Source organism: Papio anubis, chromosome 20, assembly GCF_008728515.1.
Source record: "Papio anubis isolate 15944 chromosome 20, Panubis1.0, whole genome shotgun sequence".
Taxonomy (NCBI): Eukaryota; Metazoa; Chordata; class Mammalia; order Primates; family Cercopithecidae; genus Papio; species Papio anubis.
Genome location: NC_044995.1, coordinates 34,093,013 through 34,120,721, shown reverse-complemented (window position 1 = coordinate 34,120,721; position 27,709 = coordinate 34,093,013). Strand labels below are relative to the sequence as shown.

The 27,709-nt window shown below is 54.2% G+C and overlaps 2 protein-coding genes across 9 annotated transcripts in view; both read left to right on the top strand.

Annotated features, from left to right (window-relative positions):
* The window catches only part of KCNN1 (potassium calcium-activated channel subfamily N member 1), a 35,429-nt gene extending 22,697 nt beyond the window's left edge, over positions 1–12,732 (top strand). For 3 of the 5 annotated variants that reach the window (XM_003915161.3, XM_009193850.2, XM_009193851.4), the window contains 4 exons: positions 1,327–1,454; positions 4,623–4,631; positions 5,056–5,125; positions 10,804–12,732. In XM_003915161.3, coding sequence (XP_003915210.2) covers positions 1,327–1,454; positions 4,623–4,631; positions 5,056–5,125; positions 10,804–11,058 — 462 coding nt within the window. In that variant the 3' untranslated portion in view covers positions 11,059–12,732. The remainder of the gene's footprint in view (positions 1–1,326; positions 1,455–4,622; positions 4,632–5,055; positions 5,126–10,803) is intronic. The other 2 variants (XR_001897645.2, XR_001897646.2) reach the window with 2 other exon arrangements.
* A 1,104-nt stretch (positions 12,733–13,836) lies between these two features.
* ARRDC2 (arrestin domain containing 2) lies at positions 13,837–26,155 on the top strand. 4 transcript variants are annotated; one of them, XM_003915163.5, is made up of 8 exons: positions 13,837–14,314; positions 20,132–20,198; positions 20,392–20,539; positions 21,005–21,107; positions 21,196–21,452; positions 21,609–21,771; positions 21,985–22,142; positions 24,960–26,155. In XM_003915163.5, exons 1-8 carry the CDS (start codon positions 14,056–14,058, stop codon positions 25,011–25,013), a joined length of 1,209 nt encoding a protein of 402 aa, XP_003915212.1. In that variant the 5' UTR covers positions 13,837–14,055; the 3' UTR covers positions 25,014–26,155. The 4 variants fall into 4 exon arrangements, with proteins under 4 accessions (XP_003915212.1, XP_009192117.1, XP_021786579.1 ...); XM_009193853.4 differs by lacking the exon at positions 13,837–14,314 and adding an exon at positions 18,079–18,776; XM_003915162.5 differs by lacking the exon at positions 13,837–14,314 and adding an exon at positions 18,794–20,004.
* The last annotated feature ends 1,554 nt before the right edge of the window (positions 26,156–27,709 follow it).

Genomic DNA, 27,709 nt, shown 5'->3' with positions numbered 1-27,709 from the left:
GGGAGGCCGAGATGCATGGATCAGGGGTCAGGGAGATCGAGACCATCCCATAACACGGTGAAACCCTGTCTCTACTACTAAAATACAAAACTAGCCGGGCGGTGGCGGGCGCCTGTAGTCCCAGCTACCGGGAGGCTGAGGCAGGAGAATGGTGTGAACCCGGGAGGCGGAGCTTGCAGTGAGGGAGGACGCGCCACTGCACTCCAGCAGCCTGGGCTAGCGAGCGCAGACCCCATCTCAAAAAAAAAAAATGACTGTGCCTGACTCACACCACACCCATCCGTGAATAGTGCACAGGAGACATCATGACATCTACCCTTGTGCCCAGTCATATCCACCCATGGGCATTCAGCGAGAGGTTTGGGCCAGACTGCAATATGCAATTTGAGAGCTACCCCAGTAGGTTGGATCGCTCTGTACCCCAGATCTCATATACTAAAATGGAGATGGTTGGGCGCTGTGGTCAGCTCAGAATCCCAGCACTTTGGGAGGCCGAGACGGGTGGGACTTCGGGCAAGGTCAGGAGATCGACCATCCTGGCTAACCTGGCTGGAAATCCCGCTCTCTACTAAAGGTAACACAAAACTACCGGCAAGGTGGCGGCTTCGTAGCTCCAGCTACCGGGAGGCTGAGGCAGGAGAATGGCGAACCCGGGAGGCTGGAGCTTGCAGAGCTGGGATCCGGCCACTGCACCAGCCTATGACAGAGGAGACCGCTCTGCACAAAAAAAATAAAAAAATAAAATAAAATAAAAATGGGAGAAATAAAAACACATGCCGCATTCACTGAATTCAATATCTGCATCATGGTTACGCCAAAGTCACTATAATCCCAGCACTTTATAGGCTGGTGAGGCAGGTGGATCACCTGAGGTCAAGAGTTCAAACCAGCCTGGCCACATGAAACCCCCATCTCTAGTAAAATAGTTAAAAATTAGTTGGCAGGCTTTATAATCCCAGCTACTAGGGAGAGTGAGACAGGAGAATCACTTGAACCCGGGGGGTGCAGTGAGGCAAGATCGCACCACGGCATTCTAGCCTGGGCCACAGAGCGAGACTCTCAAAAAACAACAACAACAAAAATACCACAAAAAACATTTGCATGTTTGCAGAGAAGGGGCCTGGCCCATCGTGAGTGATGTGTGTTAGGTATACACACATTGCGCAGACGTTGCTGTGCAAGCATGGCCCTGCCTTATAGCCCAGGGACCCTGAGAGGCATTTCCAGAAGTTTCTAGAGGTTTCTGGAAGATTCTAGACATTTCTGCAGCCTTTTGGAATTTCATGCCAACCCTGAGGCATGAAATTGTTCTTTTTCTGGCCCCAGGTAAAAAACGCCGCTGCTAACGTTCTCAGGGAGACGTGGCTCATCTACAAACACACCAGGCTGGTGAAGAAGCCAGACCAAGCCCGGGTTCGGAAACACCAGCGTAAGTTCCTCCAAGCCATCCATCAGTAAGTCCAGCACCTTTCCAGCTCACGTTTCTGTGTCCACATGGCGCGGAGGCAGCCCTCGCAGCTCAGTGTGGCCTCTTCACAGCTCCCTGCCAGGGATGGGTGGTCAGTTGGTTGGGGCCTGTATCTTCTGAGCTGGGTGGATGGGAGGATCTTCAGAGGGAGGCAGATTATGGGTTCTGCTAAGTCATGGACACTACTCAGTAAGTGGCAGGATGTATATTTTATTCTCTGGAATAACCAGGATGATTCTAACCCTTTAGACTTTGAAGAGATTTCCTCTTTTTGCTTTGTCTGCCAGGAAGCTCATAATTAAATCCGTGGTCTGATCCATGGGATCATGTGGGGTAACTAGAAATGAATTAAGCCAGGTGTGGTGACTCATGCCTGTAATTCCAGCACTTCAGGAAGCTGGAAGATCGCTTGAGTCCAGGAGTTCAGCACCATCCTTGGCAATACAGGGAGACCCTATCTCTACAAAAACTAATAACTTAGCTAGGTGTGGTTGTGTGCCTCTGTGGTCCCAGCTACTCAGGAGGCTGAGGTCGGAGGATCACTTGAGTCTGCAGGGTCAAGGCTGAAGTGAGCCATGATTGTGCCACTGCACTCAGCCGGGTTACAGAGTGAGACCTTGTCTCAAAAAAAAAAAAGAAAGAAAAGAAAAGAAAGGAAGAAAGAAATTAAGAAATTGCTTGATTTCCTGTGTTGCTTCTTTGCCCTGAGAATTATTTAATAAAGTAACTCTAAATCCTTGGCTGCTCATTGAAGTCACCAGGGGGCTTTTTAAAAATCCCAAGAGCCACATCCAACATCAATTACTTAGTAGAGTCTGGGTTGCAGCCTGGAATTACATTTAAATTCCTCAAATGGCTGCTTGGTTGGGCGTGGTGGCTCACGCTTATAATCCCTGCACTTTGGAAGGCCAAAGAGGGAAGACTGATTAAGGCCAAGCTTTGGAAACCAGCCTGGGCGACATAGTGAGACCCCACTCTATGTAAAAATTAAAAAATAAACCTGGGCGTGGTGACTTACACCTTGTAATCCCAGCACTTTGGGAGGCTGAGCGAGGAGGATCGCTTGAGGCCAGGAGTTTGCAACCAGCCTGGGCAACAAAGTGAGACCTCGTCTCTACAAAAATAAAAAAATTAGCCCAGTGTGGTGGCACGTGTCTGTGGTCCCAACTACCCAGGAGGCTGAAGTGGGAGGGTAACTTGAGCCCAGAAGGTCAAGGTTGCAGTGAGCTGTGATTGCGCCATTGCACTCCAGCCTGGGCCACAGAACAAGACCTTGCCTTAAAAATATATATATGGCTGGGCGCAGTGCTCACGCCTGTAATCCCAGCACTTTGGGAGGCCAAGGTAGGTGGATCACCTGATGTCAGGAGTTCGAGACCAGCCTGGCCAACATGGTGAAAGTTTGTCTCTACTAAAAATATAAAAATTAGCCCGGCATGGTGGCATGCACCTGTAGTCCCAGCTACTCGGGAGGCTGAGGCAGGAGAATCGCTTGAACCTGGGAGACGGAGGTTGCAGTGAGCTGAGATCGCACCACTGCACTCCAGCCTGGGCGACAGAGTCTCAAAAACTAAAAAATAAAATATATTACAATAAGTAAATAAATAAAATTTCCTCAGGTGAGTCCAATATGCAGCCAGTCAGCAAATTTTTTCTGTAAAGGGCCAGATGGTAAATCTTTCAGGTTTTATGAGCCAGTTTCTGTTCCACTCTTCAACTCTCTGCTATTGAGACAGGGAAGCAGTGAGGATAACCTGGTGTGGCCATGTTCCAAAGAAACCTTATTTTCCAAGACAGGTGGCCAGCTAGATTTGACCCACAGGCCATAATATGCTGACGACGATGCTGTCCACTAGAATATCATGTGAACAACATATATAATTTTAAATTTGCTAACAGCCACGTTAGAAAAAAGTACAAAAGGCCGGGCACGATGGCTCACGCCTGTAATCCCAGCACTTTGGGTGGCCGAGATGGGCGGATCATTTGAAGTCAGAAGTTCAAGACCTACCTGACCAACATGGTGAAACCCCATCTCTACTAAAATACAAAAATTAGCCAGGCCTGGTGGCACATGCCTCAGAGGTCCCAGCTTCCCGCAGAGGCTGAGGCAGGAGAATCACATGAACCCGGAAGCTGAGGCTGCAGTCCCCTAGACTGGCTTAGGCATGAAGGGATGGTTAGCAATGTGGCTCACATCAACTGAGATGGGCGGATCACCTGAGGTCAGGAGGCGAGACCACTCGACATCATGAGGAAATCCCCCATCTCAGGTAGCCAATCGCAGGTTGGTGAGCATCAATCTCAGTTGCTCAGGAGGTTGAGCAGGAGAATCGCTGACCAGGGAAGCTTAGTTGCAGTGAGCTGAGATCGTGTTGGGATGAGTCGACACACTGGCATTCCCACCTGGGCAAGCAGGAGTGAGACTGTGTTCAAACAAAGGGGTGACCAAAAGGAGCAAGGGCATACACTAACCAACTCCCCCTGTGGCCAGCTGTCCAGAGACCAGGGTCACCAGTGCCAACACCAACACCAAGTAGCAAGTGTGGGTTCAAATCCTGCCAGGGCAGCGATGTGGCAGTGGCTTTACCCTCTGAGCTAAGTTTCCCCCAGACGTATGGGCTTTCTTTTTTTGAGACGAGAGTCTTGCCTGCTGCTCAGGCTTGTGCATGTATCTCGCTCACTGCAAGCTCCGCCTCCCGGGTGCTCACGCCATTCTCCTGCCTCAGCCTCCTGAGGTTGGGACTACAGGCTCACCACCGCCAGCCTGCTAATTTTTGTATTTTTAGTAGAGACGGGTTTCACTGTGGGTCTCGATCTCTCCTGACCTTTGTAATCCTCGCCTCGGCCTCCCAAAGTGCTGGGATTACAGGCGTGAGCCACCGCGCCCGGCAACGTGGGCATAGTTTTCTGAATGAAACACCACCTCCGGGACAGGACAGAGGACAGGTGTGTCCCTGAGGGGCTGGCACAGAACCCTCAGAGGCTGGGCACTTCCCCAGAGCAAGGGCAGCCCCTCGGCCATCTGGGAACCCTGCGCGGGGCCCTGGGGTGGCACCCCCGGGAGTTGGGCAGGGTTGGGTACATGCCGCACAACTGTGCTGAGGTTAAAATTGCCTTGTGATTTTTCTCCTGCTCTGCCTGGTCCTCCCAGGGCTCAGAAGTAAGTCTTCTCCCAGGGGCTTGGTGGGGCTGGAAAATCGGGGGTGCATGGTGGTCACAGACAGGGGCACACGTGGGGCATGCCAACCCCAGCCTCAGAGGCAGGCAGGATTCACATCTGCCCCATGGATCGGTGTAGGCTTCACCTTGGTCTGGGATCCAACGTCCTGGGGTCCCGAGTTGGGCTGGAGACAGGACCAGCCAATGGGTGGTGTGGGCGGTGGCCAGGCTGACTCCTGGCCCTGCTGCACCCACTGTATGCTGGGAGGGAATAGACCATAGGGAATCGGCCGCCCAGCTCCCACCTTATCCTCTGATGCATGTCCCATAGGTGACCCCAGGTGGATGCATGAAAGTCCCTGCCCCCACTGCAGCCTCCATGGGAACCTGCCTAACCCCCTCTCCCCAACCCTGTGTCCCCACAGGCTCCGGAGTGTGAAGATCGAGCAAGGGAAGCTGAACGACCAGGCTAACACGCTTACCGACCTGGCCAAGGTGAGTGGGTTGGGGCAGGGTAGGCCGGACAGGGCAGGTGGGGCCCTGGAGCAGACAGGATGGGGCTCAGCTCCTGCCGGAGGAGGGCACAAGGACCCACAGCGGGCTGAGTGCAGTGGCAGGCAGATCTCTTGAGCTCAGGAGTTTCAGACCAGCCTGGGCAACATGGTGAAACCCCGTCTCTACAAAAAAATACAAAAATTAGCCAGGCGTGGTGGTGGGCGCCTTTAATCCCAGCTACTTGGAGGCTGAGGCGGGAGAATCGCTTGAACTTGGGAGGTTGAGGCTGCAGTGAGCCAAGATGGCACCGCTGCACTCCAGCCTGGGTGACAGAGTGACACCCTGTCTCAAAAAAATAATAATTTTTTTTTTTTGAGACGGAGTCTTGCTCAGACGCCCAGGCTGGGGTGTGGTGGCGCGATCTTGGCTCACTACAAGCTCCGCCTCCCGGGTTCACGCCATTCTCCTGCCTCAGCTTCCTCAGTAGCTGGGACTACAGGCGCCTGCCACCTTGCCTGGCTAATTTTTTTTTTTTTTGTATTTTTAGTAGAGACGGGGTTTCACCATGTTCGCCAGGATGGTCTCGATCTTCTGACCTCGTGATCCGCCCGTCTTGGCCTCCCAAAGTGCTGGGATTGAGCCACCGCGCCCGGCCAATAATTTTTAAAATAATAAATTTAAAAAGACTGTATAGTTAGGGGGCTAAGTGGAAGAAGAGGTATTTCTAGATTTAGGCATACTACCTCAATTCAAGCTCTGAAATTGAAGAGAAAAAAATTCCTTTGCTGTGGGTATAAATTCAAATGATAGCCTTGGGAGAAAGCTTATTTGTATAGCAATTAAATGTCTGTCAGGAAATTTAAATTGATTGCAAGAGAAATTGGGGCCAGGTGCCATGGATCCTGCCTGTAATCCCTGTAATTTGGAAGGCTGAAGCAGGCAGATCACTTGAGCCCAAGAGGTTGAGACTAGCCTGGGCAACATAGAGAGACCCCGTCTGTACAAAAAGAATAAAAAAATAAACTAGGCATGGTGGTGAGTGCCTGTAGTCCCAGCTATTAGGGAGGCTGAGGTGGGAGAATCACTTAAGCCCAGGAGGTCAAGGCTGCTGTGAGCTGCGATCACTCTGCTGCAACAGAGCAAGACCCTATCTCAAAAAAAAAAAAAAAAAAAGCAAGAAAGAAATCAGTTTGTGTTATACATGGATCTGTGTGTTGATTCTAATATCAAATCATTTCCCACTTTTTTTTTTTTTGGCTTTATTTATTTTTTGAGACAGAGTCTTGCTCTGTCACCCAGGCTGGAGTGCAGTGGTATGATCTTGGCTCACTGCAACTTCCGCCTCCTAGGTTCAAGCAATTCTCGTGCCTCAGCCTCCAGAGTAGCTGGGACGACAGGCATGCACCAGCATCCCCGGCTAATTTTTGTACTTTTAGTAGAGACGGGGTTTCACCATGTTGGCCAGACTGGTCTCGAACTCCTGACCTTAAGTGATCCGCCCGCCTCGGCCTCCCAAAGTGTTGGGATTACAGGCGTGGGCCACCGTGCCCAGTCCATTTCCTGCTTTTTGAATTCTTCCACTGGAAGATGTGTTATTGGACCAGTTGCAATTAATCAAGTGCTTGAGATCTTTGCAACACTGATTTGAATTCCCTCCTGACCAATGACATAGTTTCGGAAAATAGCTTTTGCTTAGTGGCTACATCCCCTGATCTACCAGTCAGCCTGAGGCCAATTTCATGTTATCTTTAGAAAATGTTAAGTCCCATTTCTATTTTATTTCTTGTCCCCAGTGCATTTTGGACTCACTTCCCCCATCACTAGGAAGAGAATGCAATCTAACTTAATATTAACCTACAATAAATTTAATTTGGAAGGGAAATTTTTTTTTTTTTTTTTTGAGACAGAGTCTTGCTCTGTGGTACAGGCTGGAGTGCAGTGGTGAAATCACGGTTCACCGCAGCCTCAACTTCCTCAGGCTCAAGCAATCTTCCCACCTCATCTTCCCAAGTAGCTGGGACTACAGGTGCACACCACCAGGTCCTGCTAATTTTTGTATTTTTTGTAGAGATGGGGTTTCACCATGTTGCCCAGGCTGGTCTCAAACTCCCGAGCTCAAGTGATCCTTCCGCCTTTGGCCCCAATGGGATTACAGGCGTGAGCCACCACGCCCACAAAATAATCTCACAGAGAGAAAAACATATTCTAGACCCCTGAAGATATACAGTTAACTCTCGAACAACATCGGGGTTATGGGGTGCTGACCCCTTAAAAGTCAAATATTCCCATATAACTTCTTTTATTCTTTTTGAGACAGAGTCTCACTCTATTGCCCAGGCTGGAGTGCAGAGGTGCGATCTCAGCTCACTGCAGCCTCTACCTCCTGTCTCAAGGTATTCTGCCTCACTCTCCTGAGTAGCTAGGATTACAGGTGCATGCCACCACACCTAGCTAAGCACTTTTTTTTTTTTTGAGACAGACGCTTGCTCAGGCTGGGAGTGCAGGAGGGGAAGCTGGCCACTGCATGGCCCCTGTCTGTTTCCTGCTGCCTCGGCTGGGACTGCCACCCCAAGTTAATTTTTGAGTTTAGGCATGAGCCATTTGTAATGTTAGATGATTCGATCTTCATGATCCACCCACCCTCAGCTCCCAAAGTGGCTGGGATTACAGGTGTGAGCTACCACGCCTGCCTGTTTTCAGTGAGATGGAGCCACTCATGTTGGCTGTGGCTGGTCTCAACTTCCTGACTCTCAAGTAATCACCTGCTCTGGCTCTTCCAAAGTCCTGGGATTACAGGTATAAGTTACTGTGCCCAGCCTCATAACCTTTTGATCCCAACCCAAACCCACCCAACCTTTTCCCACCCACCTTTTCCAACCTATTATATACTGTATTCTTACAATAAGGTATGGTAGAGAAAGGAAAATACTAAGAAAATCAGGCCAGGTGCAGTGGCTCATACCTGTAATCCTAGCACTTTGGGAGGTTGAAGAGGGAGGATCACTTGAGCTCAGGGAATTCGAAGACCAGCCTGGGCAACATGGCAAACTCATCTCTACAAAAAAAAAAAAAATACAAAGTAGTAGGAGGTTGAGGCAGGAGAATTGCTTGGTCGTGGGTGCAAGGCTGCAGGAAGCCAGATACACCCACCGCGACTCCAGCCTGGGAGATAGAGCAAGACTCTGTATCTAAAAAATAAAATTTTGGCCGGGTGCGGTGGCTCAAGCCTGTAATCCCAGCACCTGGGAGAGGCCTCTAGATGGCTGATCACGAGGTCAGGAGATCGGGAGACCATCCTGGCTAACATGAAACCTGCCTCTACTACAGGTATCACAAAAAGATCCAGCCAGGCTAGAGGTGATGGGAGCACCAGGTCCCAGCTACCGGGAGGCTGAGGGCGTGGGAGAATGAAACCCGGGAGTATGGAAGCCAGTGAGCTGAGATCCAGCCACTGCACTCCCGCCTGGGCGACAGAGCCAGACTCCATCTCAAAAATAAATAAATAAATAAAAAATAAAAAAATTTTATAATAAAAGTACCACCCCTCATAATCCCAGCACTTTGGGAGGCTGAGGCAGGTGGATCACCTGAGGTCAGGAGTTCGAGGCCAGCCTGGCCAACATGGTGAAACTCTGTCTCCACTAAAAATACAAAAATTAGCCAGGCATGGTAGCGGGCGCCTGTAATCTCAGCTACTCAGGAAGCTGAGGCAGGAGAATCGCTTGAACCCAGGAGGCGGAGGTTGCAGTGAGCCAAGATCATGCCTATGCACTCCAGCCTAGATGACAAGAACGAGACTCCATCTCAAAAATAAAAATAAAAATAGGTCGGGCGCGGTGGCTCAAGCCTGTAATCCCAGCACTTTGGGAGGCCGAGATGGGCAGATCACGAGGTCAGGAGATCGAGACCATCCTGGCGAACACGGTGAAACCCTGTCTCTACTAAAAAATACAAAAAACTAGCCAGGCGAGATGGCAGGCGCCTGTGGTCCCAGCTACTCGGGAGGCTGAGGCAGGAGAATGGCATAAGCCCGGGAGGCGGAGCTTGCAGTGAGCCGAGATCGCGCCACTGCACTGCAGCCTGGGCGACAGAGCGAGACTCCGTCTCAAAAAAAATAAATAAATAAAATAAAAATAAAAATAAAAATAAAAATTTTAAACCTCAGAAAAGGCTAAAAAGAACCACCTGAAGGCTGGACGCTGCTCTGGCCACCAGGTGTCACCTTCTGGCCCTAGGGACTGTGGTGCCTGAGAGAGGCCAAGGTGAGGTCAGTGGTGCTAGGAGGGGCGTCCCCCACGAGATGTTTGCACTCGGAGCGGGGTCTGCCTTGCAGTGATGGAGGGAAAAGGGTAGGGGGCACAGTGGGGGAAGCTGGGAGGAAGAGGCTGGGGGTGAGAGGACAGAGGAGCTGGGGTGGGCACCTCTCTGTCCTGTCTTCCTTCCACCACTACCTCCATCCTCCCATGGAGGCCGCCACCGCCAGGTGGCAAACCGGTGTCCTCACCCAGCTGCGCTCAGAGCAGTGGAGTGATGTTCTAGTGCCATCTGGTGGCCAGAGTAGCATCTGCACCCAGGGCTGTCCCTGTCTGGCCGGCCTCCCCTGCCCACAGTGGGACAGCGCCAGAACCGGGCAGTGGAGGTGGTGGGGACGCCCCACTGGCTGCTGTAACAGTAATTGTGGCTGTTGTGTTCCCAGTCTGTGATTGTGTCAGATTCTCAGGGCAGTCACCTTACTCATCAGACCCCTGTCCCCTCCCCAGCCTAATGGGAGGGGTGGCAGTTCACGACCCAACGGGGCTCCCCCTCCTCTTCCTCCTAGGCGGCCATGTCCCCAAGCTCCTGCTGTTCCCCAGCCTGGAGAAACATCAGTCCAAAACATCCCCCAGGTCTGTGGGTACCACTTGAGCACCGCCTCTGGCTGTGTGTGCCCTGTGGCCACCAGATCCCCCCAGGGCAGCTCTGGCCATGTGCTCCCCACCCCAAGACCTCATTAGGCCTTTCCCAGGCCTGCCAGCCTTGAGCTTGGCTTCCTTTTCTTTCTTTCTTTTTTTTTTTTTTTTGAGACAGTTTCTTTCTTGTCACTCAGGCTCACTGCAGCCTCCACCTCCTGGGTTAAAGCGATTCTCCTGCCTCAGCCTCCCGAGTAGCTGGGAGTACAGGCGCCCACCACCACGGCCTGGCTAAATTTTGTATTTTCAGTAGAGACAGGGTTTCACCATGTTGACCAAACTGATCTCAAACTCCTGACCTCAGGCGACTCGCCCGCCTCGGCCTCCCAAAGTGCTGGGATTACAGGCGTGAGCCATCACGCCCAGCTGAGCTTGGCATTTAAGACCTGTCTTTTAGGCTGGGTGCCTCCCAGGAAGAGGAGGCTGTAGTGAGCCAAGATTGGGCCACTGCACTCCAGCGTGGGTGACAGAGGGAGACTCTGTCTCAAAGAAAAAAAAAAAAAGGAGACCAGTCTCTCCCCTCATCCATTCTCTAATCCTTCCCTGGGCCCAGCAAGGGACCTCTGGGGCTGGGAGTGTCCTCCCAGCCACCCCCCACATGGGCCCCATTAGCAGCCGCCACCCACCTGGAGCATGTGAGCTGTCCCTCTGTGTCATTGTTGTCGTGGTATCGTCCTCCTCTCTCTCACTCGGCGGCACCTCTCTCCTGCCCCTCTCTGTCTCTGGCAGACCCAGAGCGTCATGTATGACCTTGTATCGGAGTTGCACGCTCAGCACGAGGAGCTGGAGGCCCGTCTGGCCACGCTGGAAAGCCGCCTGGATGCGCTGGGTGCCTCTCTGCAGGCCCTGCCCGGCCTCATCGCCCAAGCCATACGCCCGCCCCCACCGCCCCTGCCTCCCCGGCCCGGCCCCGGCCCCCAAGACCAGGCAGCCCGGAGCTCCCCCTGCCGGTGGACGCCCGTGGCCCCCTCGGACTGCGGGTGACGGCCCTGCCCGCCACCAGACCCCTAAATCTTGGCCATCGTGTGGCCACCACCTCCGGGAAGCCTTGTACAGTGGCACCTCTTGGAGTTCCAGAAGCCGGCGCTGAGTCAGGCTGAGTGGACTGAGGCCTGCCCCGCCCAGACTGCCCGGGCAGAGGGCAGGGCTGGACCATGGGTGAGGGCAGGGGAGCCCGGAGCTTCCTCTGGTCACCTGGTCCCCCGACTCTCCCCAGGCCCCCGGCGGGCATGGAGCAGCCCCGGGAGGGGTCCGTGCTGGTTTTGAATAAAGCAGGACCCGCCTAGTGGCTGCCTGTATGCGTGGCTGGGAGGCACTGGTGATGTCCCAGGAGGTAGAACCCCAGCCCTGGGTACCAAGATAAATATGGGAATCAAAAAACCTGTTCCCATCACCGGCCTAACCTAGAACCTTAGCCTAGAAGCCCCCTCTCCCTCTGGGCTGAAGCTCAGTGAAGGATAACTCTCTATGGACACCTGTGCCAGCCCCACCTGGCGCTGATAATGCGATCCCTCAGAGGGCGTGGCCCAGCCCTGGCCAGAAGCATCTCTCCCCTTCAACCAACCGCGCTGATGGACACCCACTGTGTGCCCGGCCTCAGCAGAGCCCATGGGGGAGGTGACCTGGGTGAGGAAGGTCTTTTGGGTTTTTGTGAGATTTGTATTGAGTACCTGCTGCCTACAGAGAATGTGATGTCAATTACCACACTGATTCCTCATCAGAGCTTGATCACGGTGGAATGAGGGGAAACTGAGGCCCAGAGAGGTAAATCTACCTGCTTGGGACCACACAGCGAGGAGGGATGGTGCCAGATTCGAACTGGAAATCCCCTAGGCCAAAGTAAAGAACCGGACTGGCTGGGCGAGGTGGCTCACACCTGTAATACCAGCACTTTGGGAGGATAAGGCGGGCGGATCACCTAAAGTCAGTTCAAGACCAGCCTGGGCAACATGGTGAAACCGTCTCTACTAAAAATATAAAAATTAGCTGGGTGTGGTGGTGGTGCACACCTGTAATCCCAGCTACTCGGGAGGCTGAGGCAGGAGAATCGCTTGAACCCGGGAGGTGGAGGTTGCAGTGAGAAAAAAAAAAAAAAGAACCTGGACTTGGTGAAAGGGACTCCATGGAGGAGCCATGGGGACGGCAGGAGGAGGGGGTATTTGGTGACATCCAGGGGTCAGACAGACCCTTCAGGGGAGGGTTCCAGACACAAGTAGAATCAGAAAGGTCCCTGGAGGACGTGGGCTTGGGTGCTGGGAGCAGCAGGCACTTACTTGGCAGATGCTGAGCCCTGGGTGGGACAGGGAGGCCTGGCTCCTGGGGAGACCATGCTGTGCCCAGCCAAGGAGCCCCAGGTCCTGGCAGCCTCTGATAAGGCCATCCATTGCCTGGCTCAATGAGATAACTAGGCCATTGCTGGTGCATGAATGACCAGCTTGGGCCCAAGCACAAGAAGGGTATGAGGAGTGCTGGTCAGACCAGGGTTCGAGTCCTGACTCTGCCACTGCTGGGTGACTCTGGGCAGTGGCTGCCCCTCTGGGGCCTCTGTTGTTTCATCTATAAAATGAGGGTGACAGTCTATTTAACCAGAACTCCCTAAAAAGGGCCAGGCAACTGGTAGGTGCTCAATAAATGCTCCTTCCCGCCTGAGGGATCACATCGGAGTCTTTGGCAGGACTCATCCTTTATACCCTGTTATCTGGCTGGGGAAACTAAGGCCTGAGAAGGAAGGGAGCTGTCTTTCAGGGTGAGAACCCAGGGTTCAGTTAAGGAACATCCGTGGGTGTACCTTCTGAGCCCAGTGGTAGCTCCCAGGTCTGATGGCAGAGGCACAGTCAACCCATAGTAGTTTAAAAAAAGAAAAAAAGAAAAACACCAAAGCCATAAAGTTGTAAACAGGCCGGGCGTGGTAGCTCACGCCTGTAATCCCAGTACTTTGGGAGGCTGAGGTGGGAGGATCAGTTGAGGTTAGGAGTTGGAGACCAGCTGGCCAACATGATGAAACCCCATCTTTACTAAAAACACAAAAATTAGCTGGGTGTGGTGGTGCACGCCTGTTGTCCCAGATACTCGGGAGGCTGAGGCAGGAAAATTGCTTGAACCAGGGAGGTGGAGATTGCGGTGAGCCGGGATCACCCTACTGCGCCCCAGCCTGGGCAACACAGCAAGACTCTGTCTCAAAAAAAAAAAAAGAGAAAGAAAAGTAAACATGGCAAGAAAGAAAGAGAGAGAGAGAGAGAGAGAGAAAGAAAAGGAAGGAAGGAAAAAGAAGAAAGGAGACAAAGGAAGAAAGAGAAAGGAAAGAGAAAAAGAAAGGAAAGAAAGAGGAAAGAAAGAAAGAAAGAGAGAAAGAAAGAGAAAGAAAGAAAGAGAAAGAAAAAAAAGGAAAGAGAAAAGTAAACAAGGCCAGAGGTGGCAAGGGGACTCTGAGGAAATGGCATTTGGGCGTGGGCGGCATGGGTGGGAGAACGGATCTGGCAGCGGAACAGCGCAGTGCGGAGGCGAAGAGGGCTACTCGAGGTGGATTTTGTTTGGGGGACAGCCATGAAGTGACAATGACGGGGAGGCTGAGGCAGTGCCGGGTTCGGGGCGGGGGCGAATTAGACCATAGGGCTGAGCTCTGCGGCCGCCTCGGTGCCTCCCCAGCCACCTCCGCCCCTGCCTGCCTCTAATTCAACAGCACCCACCCTACAAAAACAGGGCCCGCCCAGCTCCGAGGATGGCAAAGTTAACAGCGCGGGCACGCGGGCGGCCCGTCCCCGGCGGCCCGCGCGCGTCACAGGGGCGGATGCAGAGGACCAGGAAGTTCGCCGACGACGCGCCCGCCCTGGGGCACCGGCGCCGGCCCAGGTTCGCCGGGGGGGCCCTGGAGGAAGCTCGCGGGACGCGACGGGGGAGCGCGCAGACCCCGGGGATCTGCAGGCGCACCCCGGCCGTGCGCCTCCTCGCCGCGTGTCCAGGCCGTGTCCCCCGCCGCGCGCCATGCGCCCTGGGGGCGTGCGCAGCTTCGCGCTGGAGCTGGCGCGGGGCCCGGGCGGCGCCTACCGCGGCGGGGAGCGGCTGTGCGGCCGGGTGCTGCTGGAGGCGGCGGCGCCGCTGCGGGTGCGAGCGCTCGAGGTGAAGGCGCGCGGTGGGGCGGCCACCCACTGGCTGGAGGGTCGCAGCGTGGGTGTCAACGCCTTATCCAGCGACTACGCGGCCGCCGAGACCTACCTGCGGCGTCGGCAGCTGCTGCTCCGAGGTGAGACACTCGTCGCGCCGGCCCCACAGCAGCCGGGACCCCCTCGGCCAGGACCCTCTTCGGGGCCGGAAGCCTCTCAACTTAGAACCTCTGCGGTCGGGTGATCCTTTTCAAGGAGCGGGAACCCCCTTCCCGGGGTCCTGACCCTCCCACAGGTCAGGAGTTCAAGACTAGCCTGGGCGACATGGCGACACCCCATATCTCCAAAAACTACCAAAATTAGCCAGGCGTAGTGGCGCGCTCCTGGAGTCCCAGCTACAGGCTGAAGTGGGAAGATTGCTTGAGCCTGGGAGGTAGAGGTTGTAATGGGCTGAGATCGCACTCCAGCCTGGACACCCACCCCGCCCTGGTCAGGACCCCCACTAACCCGGAACGTCTACCCAGGGTCTGGGCGTTCCCTTCTCTGGAGTCAGAGGCCCTCGACTTAGAGGCTGTGCGGTGGGGAGACCCCTTTCAAAGCAGGGGGACCCTCCTATTAGAGTTCAGGGAACCCCTGGGAAGTGGAGTGGGAGATCTCCCTGGTGGACCCCAGGGTCCCCGTTGATCCCAGGCCTGGAGTCCCTGATTCTCAAAGAAGGCCCCCACCTCGTGTTACCCAGGGCCCCACCTCAGTTTACCCCACAGGGTCTGCAGCGCGGAGTTCTTCCCTGGGGTAGGGTTGGGGGTCTAGTGGTATTTCCCGGTGAGGAGGTGGAAATGCATCCCAGAGGGGAAGAGATGAAGTGGGGTCACATTCTCCTGGGAGTCTGGGTCTTGGGCAGGTCTCTACTCTTCCCCGAACCTCAGTCTTTCTCGCACCCCAAGCGTCCCTAGGATACAAAGCTGGTCACCAGTGAGCCAGGGGCCACAGAAGGAGGCAGTCCATACCCTCACACCCTACTGTGTGGCTATGGGAGGGCATCATCCTCTCTGGGCTGCCCTGGCTATTCCTCCGGGCCAAGCCAGACCTCGCTATATCCGTCTGTAAAATGGGCCAGGAGGGAGGCAGACCAGATTCCCAACAGCCCCAATTTTTCCCCAGCGCTGCGGGCAATAGAAGCTTTGCGCATGCAAGAGCCACAGGTGTGGGGGACCCTTCCCTCCCCAGCAGTGGAAACAGAAGAGCAAGCGCGGTGGGGCGGGACAGGAAGGAGCCTAGGAGGCACTTCCCTTCCCTGGCAACTCGGAGAATTATTTGGGGCCGCTTTCACCTGAAGGCTGCCTGGACACTCAACGGCGACTTCCTTAAAACACTGGAGAGGCAGCCTGGTGCGGTGGCTCGTGCCTGTAATCCCAGCACTGTGGGAGGCCGAGGAGGGCAGATCACCTGAGGTCAGGAGTTCGAGACCAGCCTGGCCAACATGGTGAACCTTTGTCTCCATTAAAAATAAAAAAATTAGCCGGGCGTGTTGGTGGGATCCTGTAATCCCAGCTAGTAAGACAGAAGAATTGTCTGAACCCGGCAGGTGGGCAAAGGTTGCAGTTAGCTGAGATGGCACCGCTACACTCCAGCCTCCGTGACAGAGCAAAACTCTGTCTCAAAAACAAAAAAACAAAAAACACTGGAGATGCGAGCCTGGTGGGCCTGCCTGCCTGTGGTTCCAGCTACTACAGAGGCCGAAGCAGAACGATCGCTTGAGCCCAGAAGTTCAAGGCCAGCCTGGGCAACATAGCGAGACCTGCCACCCCCGGCCTCATTTTTGTTTCTGTTTGTTTTTTTTTCCAGACAGGGTCTTACTCTGTTGCTCAGGCTGGAGTGCAGTGCCGCGATCTTGGCTCACTGCAACCTCTGCCTCCTGGGTTCAAGTGATTCTACAACCTCAGCCTCCTGAGTAGCTGTGACTAGATACCCGCCACCACACTCAGCTAACTTTTGTTTGTTAGTTAGTTTGTTTTTTTTTTTTGAGACAGAGTCTCACTGTCACCCAGGCTAGAGTGCATTGGCACTGGCGCAATCTCGGCTCACTGCAACCTCTGCCTCCTGGGTTCCAGTGATTCTCCTGCCTCAGCCTCCTGAGTAGCTGGGATTATAGGTGCCCGCCAACATGCTGGCTAATTTTTGTATTTTTGGTAGAGACGGGTTTCACCATGTTGGCCAGGCTGGTCACGAACTCCTGACCTCAGGTGATCCACACGCCTTGGCCTTCCAAAGTGCTTGGCTTACAGGCATGAGCCACCGTGCCGGCCCCTATCTCTTAAAATACATAAAAATTGGCCAGGCGCAGTGGCTCACGCCTGTAATCCCAGTACTTTGGGAGGCCAAGGCGGGAGGATCACCTGAGGTCAGGAGTTCAAGACCAGCCTGGCCAACATGGTGAAGCCCCGTCTCTACTAAAAATACAAAAATTAGACAGGCTATTTTTTTTTTTTTTTTTTTTTTGAGGCAGAATTTAGCTCTTGTTGCCCAGGCTGGAGTAATAACATGCGATCCTCAGCTCACTGCAACCTCTGCCTCCCAGGTTCAAGTGATTCTCCTGCCTCAGCCTCCCAAGTAGCTGGGAATACAGGCATGCGCCACCATACCCAGCTAATTTTGTATTTTTGTATTTTTTTTTTTTTTTTTGGAGAGGGAGTCTCCCTCTGTCGCCTTCAGGCTGGAGTGGTGCAGTGACTCACCACTGTAAGTCTGGCCACTTCCCAGGTTCACGCCTAATTCTCCTGCCTCAGCCTCCCGAGTAGCTGGGACTACAGGCGCCCGCCACCGCGCGCAGCTAATTTTTTTTTTTTTTTTGGTATTTTCAGTGGAGACCGGGTATCACCGTGTTCGTCAGGATGGTCTCGATCTCCTGACTTCGTGATTCGCCCGCTTCGGCCTCCCAAAGTGCTGGGATTACAGGCGTGAGCCACCACGCCCGGCCAATTTTGTATTTTTAGTAGAGACAGGGTGTCTCCATGTTGGTCAGGCTGAATTTGAACTCCCGACCTCAGGTGATCTGCCTGCCTTGGCCTCTCAAAGTGCTAGGATTACAGGCATGAGCCACCTCGCCTGGCCAATTTAAATTTAAAAATTTAAATAAAAATTTAATTTAAAAATTAGCTTGGGAGGCCGAGGCGGGTGGATCACGAGGTCGAGAGATCGAGACCATCCTGGCTAACACGGTGAAACCCCATCTCTACTAAAAATACAAAAAATTAGCCGGGCAAGGTGGCGGGCGCCTGTAGTCCCAGCTACTCCGAGGCTGAGGCAGGAGAATGGTGTGAACCTGGGAGGCGGAGCTTGCAGTGAGCCGAGATCGCGCCACTGCATTCCAGCCTGGGTGACAAAGCAAGACTCCGTCTCAAAAAAAAAAATTAGCCCAGCTACTCAGAGGGCTAAGGCAGGAGAACCTATGGAACCCAGGAGGTGGAGGTTGCAGTGAGCCGAGATGGTGCCATGCACTACAGCCTGGGTGTCAGCGTGAAACCCTGTCTCAAAAAAAAAAAAATTAAATTAAAATTTTGGCTGGGTGCAGTGGTTCACACCTGTAATCCCAGCACTTTGGGAGGCTGTGGTGGGCAGATGCCTTGAGCTCAAGAGTTCAAGACCAACCTGGGCAACATGGTGAAACCCCATCTCTTCAAAAAATACAAAAATTAGCCGGGTGTGGTGGTGCGCACCTGTAATCCCAGCTACTCTGGAGGCTGAGGTGGAAGGATCGCTTCACCTAAGGTGGAAGGGAGGCAGAGGTTGCAGTGAACCGAGATCATGCCACTGCACTCCAGCCTGGGCAACAGAGTGAGATCCTGTCTCAATAAATAAATAAATAAATAAATAAATAAATAAATAAATAAATAAATAAATAGCTAAACATTTAAGGAAAAAAACAGTGACACTGGAGGCCAGTGGAGCTGCTGTGTGACCCTGGGCAGTGCCCCGCCCCTCTCTGGGCCTCTGGGGTCCATCTGTGAAATAAATTGAGGGAGGCGCTGGCTCAGTAGTCCCTTCAGGGTTACGTCATCCCGCTTCTCCTCCCGGACTTAACGGCCTACTGTCTCCCTTCTAGTATCCACTTAAACCTGGCCTAAGGTCCCAGACCTTCCTTTCAACTCCAAAGACCCATCCTCCCAGGCAGCCTTCCAGGCTGATCACTGTGCCTCCAACCCCTTCGTTCCTGTTCTGACCCCCGTCACGGACTGCGGGTGACCGTGTTTGTTTATGACCGCCCCCTCCACACCCACACACCTCACTGAGGTGGTGGAAGTCTCGTGGTCTCCTGAACCGAGCTCAGAGGCGGACAGTCAGGGCAGGGGATGGGTTCAGCAGCAGCGCATTCCGCTGCCACGAGAAGGCGCCCGCGTCCCGCAGACGACGCAGAGGCAACTCCCGCTGGAGAAACTCCAAGCGACTTTTCTTTGGGGAAACTAAAGCCCAGAGAGGTGTCACGTGGTCCCGAAACCACACCGCAGCCGTGGACCTGGGGGTGCCCGAGCGTCCCCTGCATTCAGCTCTGTGAAGGGAAGGGGGCTGAGGATGACTGGAGCAGGCACAAGGGCTGCGAGGAAGGTAGGGTTTGCCAGAGGGTGAAAATTGGGAAAGGAACATCAAGTCGTAGGTACCGCTCCTGGGCGAATGCGCCGAGGCGCGACCGGGTGACAGTATGACGGTATGTCAGGAGCAGGTTGATGACCCGGGAGCGAGGCTCTTGGAGGAGTCCGGCTGGGGCTGCACGATGATCCATGCACAACTTTCTGAGGTCGGGACTGATTTTTATTTTCTCCCGGCTCTACAGAGGTGGAAACTGAGGCTCCAGGAGGTTGTCATTTGCCCAGAGCCACCAGCTGAAAGGGACTTGAATCAGGGAAGAGGTGCAGCAGGCACCAGCGTGGAGGGCAGTCCCACTCACGTCTTCCACTTCTCCCTTTGCATAGCGGGGGGAAAAAGCCTGGAACAGTCATAGGCTCTAGGGCCCTCAACTGGGGCGAGAGCCCCCCGCCCCAAATCGGGCTGGACATGCCTCGAGTCACGTCTACGAGTGGCGGCTGGTGAGCGATTAAGCCGAGAGGCTGAAAGCTCTGCTAGGTGACCTCAGGCCTGGGCCCTGCCTCTGGACCTCTTTTTCCCCTCTTTGCCCCCGGGGTCCGCGAGAGACCAGCTTTGGCCGCCTCAGGGCTTCAGTTTCTCCCCGGGGTCCGCGAGGGAGTGAGGCAGCGTGGGGCAGCCGGCGGTGAGCAGGGGCGTTTGTTATTTTGCTCCACGCTAGGGCAGAGCCACGCCCCTTGTCGCGCTATTGGTGGAGTCCCTTCAGGGGGCGGGGGAGAGACGGTGACCCCGCCCCCCGCACTGCCGTATAAAAGCGGCGCCGACGCACGGCGCGGGGATTTTCTGCTCGGGCTGGTGAGCACGCCTGCGCGTTGCGGGCGATTTTGCGTTCTGAGGCTGCAGCGTCGGCACCTTGAGCTGCCGGTTCACGGGTTCGAGGCCAGGTTCCGCGTGTTGTGGGTTCGCACCCCGGACGCGATGCTATTCGACAAGGTGAAAGCGTTCTCGGTGCAATTGGACGGTGCGACCGCGGGCGCCGAGCCCGTGTTCAGCGGCGGCCAGGCCGTGGCGGGCCGGGTGCTGCTGGAGCTGGCAAGCGCCGTGCGCGTGGGTGCCCTGAGGCTGCGCGCGCGGGGCCGCGCCCATGTGCACTGGACCGAGTCGCGCAGCGCGGGCTCGAGCACGGCTTACACGCAGAGCTACAGTGAGCGCGTGGAGGTCGTGAGCCACCGTGCCACGCTCCTGGCGCCAGGTATGGATGGGTAACCGCTGCTCAGCGCTCCGGTTGTGTGCCAGCCACCACCTGGATGGTGGTACCTTTGTCAGCCCTGGGACCCCAACGCAAGCACTCAGTCGCCTCCTTTTGCTTTTACCTGCAGATACTGGGGAGACCACGACGCTGCCTCCTGGGCGCCATGAGTTCCTGTTCAGCTTCCAGCTGCCCCCGTAAGTCCTCTGAGGTGCAGGGTTGCCCTAAGCCTGCAGCCCCTTCCAGATTTGTACCTCCAATACTGGATATCTGGGCACCTCTGAGCCCCAAGACCCTCCCCCTGGGAGGCCCCTAGAGTGTCTATGTCTCCTTCTCCCTGCCTGTGTGTCTCTGTATCTTGTCCCCTGAAGTCCCATCCCTCCACCCCAGGAACCTGGTGACATCCTTCGAGGGTAAACATGGTAGTGTCCGCTACTGTATCAAGGCAACCCTGCACCGGCCCTGGGTCCCAGCACGCCGGGCAAGGAAGGTGTTCACTGTCATCGAGCCTGTGGATATCAACACGCCAGCCCTGCTGGTGAGTGGCCACCCTTGGGGGGTAGGATGGGAGTATTGTAGGAAGGGGCCTGGCTGCTGGGTGACACCAATCGATAAGATGGAGGTCATAGGTGGGCCCTGGCAGGGAGGGAGGCGGGTGTGGGAATGTGTGTGGAATCCACTGCTATCTGCACCCATTTGCCGTGTGACTCTAGGCAAGTGTCTTGCCCTCTCTGAGCCTCAGGTGCCTCTTCTGTGAAACAGACCACAGCTAGGGCTTACCAAGAGCGAATTACACACCAAACACTTGGCTTGTACATTTCATTTCTGGCTTTATAAGATGGGTTGTGTCCCTGGCTCTATTTAACAGATAGTTCCTGGATTGTTAAAAAGAAACCAAGCCCTGCCCAAAGTCCTCCCTCAGCTGGGGGTGGTTTGGAAGCTCCACAGCGACTGTGGTTTGCACAAAGTGACTCATCCACATCACTTTCCTCTACACCGACAGGCACCTCAAGCGGGGGCTCGGGAAAAGGTTGCCCGATCCTGGTACTGTAACCGTGGCCTCGTCTCCCTTTCGGCCAAGATCGACCGGAAGGGCTACACCCCAGGTAGCAGGCGGACGGGACTGGGTCGGGACGGGAGCTGGTGTTGGGGCTGCAGGAGGGGAAACTGAGGCCCCACTGCTCCTCGCTGCAGGAGAGGTCATCCCTGTCTTTGCCGAGATCGACAACAGCTCCACACGTCCTGTGCTGCCTCGGGCAGCGGTGGTGCAGACACAGACGTTCATGGCCCGAGGCGCCCGAAAGCAGAAACGGGCGGTGGTGGCCAGCCTCGCAGGAGAGCCGGTGGGCCCTGGGCAGCGGGCGTTGTGGCAGGGCCGGGCACTGCGGATCCCCCCAGTAGGTCCTTCCATCCTGCACTGCCGTGTTCTGCATGTGGACTATGCACTCAAGGTAGGGCACCCTGCTGGCCCTGGGGGACAGCGGCCACATTCACCCTGTATTCCCTCAGACCGGGGGAAGCTGAGGCCTCAGTCTCCCCAGGCATAGGAGGGAGGTGGGAGTCGGGGAGGTTGCCTGGGCACCCTCCCTCATGGATCCTTCCTCCAGGTCTGTGTGGATATCCCGGGAACGTCCAAGCTGCTGCTGGAGCTGCCACTGGTGATCGGCACCATTCCCTTGCACCCTTTTGGCAGCCGTTCTTCCAGCGTGGGCAGCCACGCCAGCTTCCTGCTGGACTGGAGGCTGGGGGCCTTGCCGGAGCGGCCTGAGGGTAAGCTCCCACCCTGCTTGCATGCAGAGGGTGGGTGGATACACGGAGAGGTGGACACCGGGTTAACTCTCTCACCACGAGTCTCCCGGAATCCCAACCAAAGGTCACACAGCCTGGCAGTCCCAGAGCTGGCACAAGCCAGCTCCTGGCCCCTGGTGCCTTGGAGGAGGGCTCTCTCTTGCCAAACTCACCCGCCCTGTCTCTCACTTCCAGCTCCTCCTGAGTACTCGGAGGTGGTAGCCGACGCTGAGGTGGCAGCCTTGGGGCAGAGCCCCTTCCCACTCCCGCAGGACCCCGAAATGAGCCTTGAAGGCCCATTCTTCGCTTACATCCAAGAGTTCCGCTACCGCCCACCACCCCTGTACTCTGAGGTGAGCTCAGGGGTCTGAGAACCACGCACGCCTCTCTGGGCCCTGGGAGGCTCGATGGGGCGGCAGACATAGTAGATGGGTTTGCTTTTTGTTTTTTTAGACAGGCTCTTGCTCTGTCACCCGGGCTGGAGCGCAGTGGCATAATCATAGCTCACTGCACCCTCAACCTCCTGGGCTCAAGCAATCCTCTCGCCTCAGCCTCTTGAGTAGCTGGTTCTACAGGCGCACGCCGCCACATCCTGCATTTGTGTTTTGTTTTATTTTGCTTTGCTTTTTGAGATGGAGTTTCACTCTTGTCACCCAGGCTGAAGTGCAATGGTGCGATCTCGGCTCACTTCAACCTCCGCATCCCTGGTACAAGCGATTCTCCTGCCTCAGCCTCCAGAGTAGCTGGGATGACAGGTGTTAGCCACCAGCCCAGCTAATTTTTGTATTTTTAGTAGAGACAGGGTTTCACCATATTGGTCAGGCTGGTCTTGAACTCCTGACCTCAGGTTATCGCCTGCCTTAGCATCCCAAAGTGCTGGGATTATATGCATGAGCCACCACGCCCGGTCAATTTTTCCATTTTTTGTAGAAATGGGGTCTCACTATGTTGCCCAGGCTGGTCTTGAACTCCTGGGCTCAAGTGAACTCCTGAACTCCTCCCACCTTGGCCTGCCCAAAGTGCTGGGATTACAGGCGTCAGCCACTGCACCCAGTTGGCAGTGGATTTTAATTGTTGACAGAATTTCTATACATACAGTCGGCCCTCTGCATTAGCTGGTTTGGAATCTGCAGATTCAACCAAACATGGGTCAGAGACATTTGAAAAATAAATACATACATGGATAATACAGATTAAAAATATGATAGGCTGGGTGCAGGGGCTCACGCCTGTAATCCCAGCACTTTGAGAAGCCAAGATGGGAGGACTGCTTGAGGCCAGGAGTATAAGACCAATCTGGGTACCAGAGCAATACCCCCATCTCTACTGCAAATAATACAAAATTACCCAGGCGTGGTGGAGCCCACCTATGGTCGGGAGGCTGCGGCAGGAGGGTCGCTTGAGCCCAGGAGTTTGAGGCTACAGTGAGCAATGATTGTGCTACTACACACTCCAGTCTGGGAGACAAAACAAGACCTCATCTCAATACTACTACTAATAGTAATAATGCAGCATAACAGTGATTAAATAGCATTTATATTGTGTGTGTGTGTGTGTGTGTGTGTATATATATATATATATATATATTTTTTTTTTTTTTTTGAGATGGAGTCTTGCTGTGTCACCCAGGCTGGAGTGTGCAGTGGCACAATCTTGGCTCACTGCAACCTCCACCTCCCGGATTCAAGCAATTTTCCCTGTCTTAGCCTGCCGAGTAGCTGGAATTACAGGCGTCCACCACCATGCCCGGCTAATTTTTGTATTTTTTAGTAGAGACAGGGTTTTGCCATGTTGGTCAGCCTGGTCTCGAACTCCTGACCTCAGGTGATCTGCCTGCCTTGGCCTCCCAGAATGCTGGGATTACAGGTGTGAGCCACCACACCTGGTCATAAAGTATTATAGGTAATCTACAAGAGATTTAAAGTACACAGGAGGGCTGGACACAGTGGTTTATGCCTGTAATCCCATCACTTTGGGAGGCTGAGGTGAGCAGATCACTTGAGGTCAGAAGTTTGAGATCAGCCTGGCCAACATGGCAAAACCAGGTCTCTACCAAAAATACAAAAATTAGCTGGGCATGGTGGCGTCCACCTGTGATCCTAGCTACTCAGGAGGCTGAGGCGGGAGAATCGCTTGAACCCAAGAGGTAGAGGTTGCAGTGAGCCGAGATCGTGCCACTGCATTCCAGCCTGGGTGACAGAGCGAGACTCTGTCTTAAAAAATAAAATGAGGCCGGGCGCGGTGGCTCAAGCCTGTAATCCCAGCACTTTGGGAGGCCGAGACGGGTGGATCACGAGGTCAGAAGGTCAGAGAGACCATCCCTGCTTGGTGCAGTGAAACCCGTCTCTACTAAAAATACAAAAAAACTAGCCCAGGCCGAGATGGCAGGAAGCCTGTAGTCCCAGTTACTTGGGAGGCTGAGGCAGGAGAATGCAGTAAACCGGGGCGTAGCTTGCAGTGAGAGCTGAGATCCGGCCACTGCACTCCAGCCAGTGACAAGCTGAGACTCCGTCTCAAAAAATGAAATAAAAAAAATAAAATAAAATAAAATAAAAATAAAATGAGACACGGTACTGGTGCTCACACCTGTAATCCCAGCACTTTGGGAGGCCGAGACGGGCGGATCACGAAGTCAGGAGATTGAGACCTTCCTGGCGAACACGGTGAAAGCCTGTCTCTACTAAAAACACAAAAAAAAAATTAGCCGGCCGTGGTGGCGGGCGCCTGTAGTCCCAGCTTCTAGGGAGGCTGAGGCAGGAGAATGGCGTGAACCCAGGAGGCGGCAGAGCTTTCAGTGAGCGGAGATCGCGCCACTGCACTCTAGCCTGGGCGACAGAGCGAGACTCCATCTCCAAAAAAAAAAAGAAATAAAAATAAAGTACACAGGAGGATGGGCTTACACTATCCGCAAATATTATGCCATTTTATATCAGAGACCTGAGTATCTGTGGATTTGGGTATCCACGGGGTTCCTGGAAGCAATCCTCTGTGAATACAGTATACGCTCCACTCCAAAACCCTCCTTGCACCCCAGTCTGCCCTAGACACCACCTCCAGATGGCCTCTTCCCTGGTCAAGGGTGGGAGGTGGGAGATGGCTGGATGGGGAGCGGTATTTCTGAATTTCTGTTTCCAGTGTCCTCTCAGGCTTAATGGTAACATTTCTCTCAGGAGGATCCAAACCCACCCTCAGGGGCCATGAGGCCGCGCTGCATGACTTGCTGAACGGCACAGGGACCCCGTGAGGAACAAGGATACACACCGGCTTTCAGCCATCGTGACTGTGGGGAGCGGCTGGACCAAGGGCTGACCTCCCCGACTGCATTGAAGCTGGGAAACCAAGTCTCAGAGTGAGGCGGAGCCTTTCGGATATCACATGGGACAGAGGAAGAGCCCAGCTGGAGTCTGACTTATCTGGACCGCCACTGTCCTTGTGAGGCATGGAACGTCCAGTGCAGTATCCCAGGGACTGTTTAATAACCTGTCTTCCTTCCCAGCCTGTCGGCAGTGCTGGAGTCCACCAGGAGCCTTCAGTCTGGGAGAAACAGAGCCAGACATAGACAATTCCAGCATCACGAAACCAGAAGAAGAGACCTGCAGCTGTGAGAATCCAGACAGGAAGCAGAGATGGCATCCTTGTGGAAAGGGCATTTTAGCTGAGGCTTTGGAGTACACACAGGAGCTCAGCAGGCAGACGAATGAGGAAGAAAAGTCAGAGAAGGTCAGAGCTGAGTGACGTTTGGAATCCACCCCGTTTATTGTAGAACTGGGGGTTCAGGGGGCAGGTGCCTTAAAGTTGAGGCCACACAGTGAGGTCCGGTGGGTGAAAGGACCCAGGAACGAGGCGTTCAGGAAAGCAGGTTGTCGGAGCTATGTGGGGTCTGTGGGTGGCAGGGGCAGCTGCTCCAGCCTTTGAAGACTTTGAAAGCCAGAGATTCCTGGCTCAGGCTTGGACTTCCTGGGAGCTCCTCTAGGTACCCAGGAGCATCAGAGCTGCCTGGGTGTTCCATGGCCCAGGGAACCCAGGTTCAGGGTAGGACAGGCAAGACCAGATACCTAACGTGCAAAGTGAAAACACTGGGGTCCCCGTTAAATGATGAAGAATTCAAGACAGTGACAACATTACGTCATACCTGGGGACAGAGATCAGCCTAAGGTGACAGCCGGGGACTACTGTGCTTCCTGGAGGCTCCTTGTGTCCTGGAGGAGAAGAGCACTTGAGGGGGCCGCTGGACAAGCTCCCAACTGCAGGGTGCCAGCGCTGGCTGGGGCAGGGCCCCGGCCTGGGACTCAGCATTTCTGATATGCCTTAAGAAATCATTGTTTTGTACAATTATTTTTTAAAAGTAAATGTGTGGAGAAAGAAACCGGGCTTCTTGGTTTATTTTCCGCTCCCGTCCAGCTGCTGAGGGAACTGGGACTGCCATTCCTGGTCACTATCTTGGAGACTAAATTCCTGGCCAAGGAAAGCGGAGGGGCCCATGATTCAGAAGGGGAGACTGAGGCCCAGGACTGGGAGGGGGTTGGCCCAAGGACACATGAGGAGGCTGAGCTGGGGTGGGAGCTGAGCCCTGGGCCCCTTACTTGTACTCCCTGTGGGAGTCTCAGAGGCTAGCGGAGGCTAAACAGTGGAAGCCAAGCAGAGAACTCCTCTATCCTCAGAGAGTGGCGGGCTGGGGCTGGGAGGAGCCGCTTGAGTACGGGAACATCCTGTTACCTGAGTGTAGGTTTGGTTTTTGTAGGTTTTTTTTTTTTTTTTTGGTGGTGGTTTTTTGTTTTTAGAGGGAGTCTTGCTGTGTCGCCCAGGCTGGAGTGCAGTGGTATGATCTCAGCTCACTGCAACCTCTGCCTCCTGGGTTCAAGCGATTCTCCTGCCTCAGCCTCCCAAGTAGCTGGGATTACGGGTGCCTGCCACCATACTTGACTAATTTTTTAATTTTTAGTAGAGACGGGGTTTCTTTTTTTCTTTTCTTTTTTTTTAAGACAGAGTTTCATTCTGTCACCAAGCTGGAGTGCAACGGCTTGGTCTCGGCTCACTGCAACCTCCGCCTCCCAGGTTCAAACTATTCTCCTGTTTCAGCCTCGAAAGTAGCTGGAATTACAGGCATGCGCCACCACACCCGGCTAATTTTTCTTTTTCTTTTTTTTTTTTTTTTTGAGATGGAGTCTCGCTCTGTCGCCCAGGCTGGAGTGCAGTGGCACAATCTCGGCTCACTGCAAGCTCCGCTCCGCCTCCTGGGTTCACGCCATTCTCCTGCCTCAGCTTCCCAAGTAGCTGGGACTACAGGCGCCCGCCACCACGCCCGGCTAATTTTTTGTAATTTTAGTAGAGACAGGGTTTCACCATGTTAGCCAGGAAGGTCTCAAACTCCTGACCTTGTGATCCACCCGCCTCGGCCTCCCAAAGTGCTGGGATTACAGACGTGAGCCACCGCGCCCGGCCATTTTTCTATTTTTTTAATAAAAAATAGAAACCTGTTGGCCAGGCTGGTTTCAAACTCCTGACCTCAGATGATCTGCCTGCCTCAGCCTCCCAAAGTGCTGGGATTACAGGCGTAAGCCACCATGCCTAACCCTGGATTTGTTTTTATGGAGGTGAAATTAACATATTATAAAATTCACCATTTGAAAGTGTTCAATTTAGTATACTTTACAATGTAGCATTTAGTATATTCATAATGTTTCTTGTTTTGTTTTGAGATGGTCTCACTCTGTTGCCCAGGTTGGACTGCAATGGCCCCATCACCGCAGCCTCAACCTCCTGGGCTCAAGAGATCAACTTGCCTCAGGCCCCCCAAGTAGTTGGGACCACAAGTGTGTACTACCACACCCAGCTGATTATTTTTTTGTAGAGACATGATCTCCCTTTGTTTCCCAGGTGGGTCTCGAACTCCTGGGCTCAAGCAGTCCTCCTGCCTCAG

Excerpts from the sequence above, each read along its gene's own strand:
- ARRDC2 (XM_003915162.5), top strand. The coding sequence starts at position 19,731 with ATGCTATTCGACAAGGTGAAAGCGTTCTCGGTGCAATTGGACGGTGCG. Across the intron at positions 20,199-20,391 it reads TTCAGCTTCCAGCTGCCCCC|GAACCTGGTGACATCCTTCG; the intron begins GTAAGTCCTCTG and ends CCTCCACCCCAG. Across the intron at positions 21,108-21,195 it reads CCGGAAGGGCTACACCCCAG|GAGAGGTCATCCCTGTCTTT; the intron begins GTAGCAGGCGGA and ends TCCTCGCTGCAG.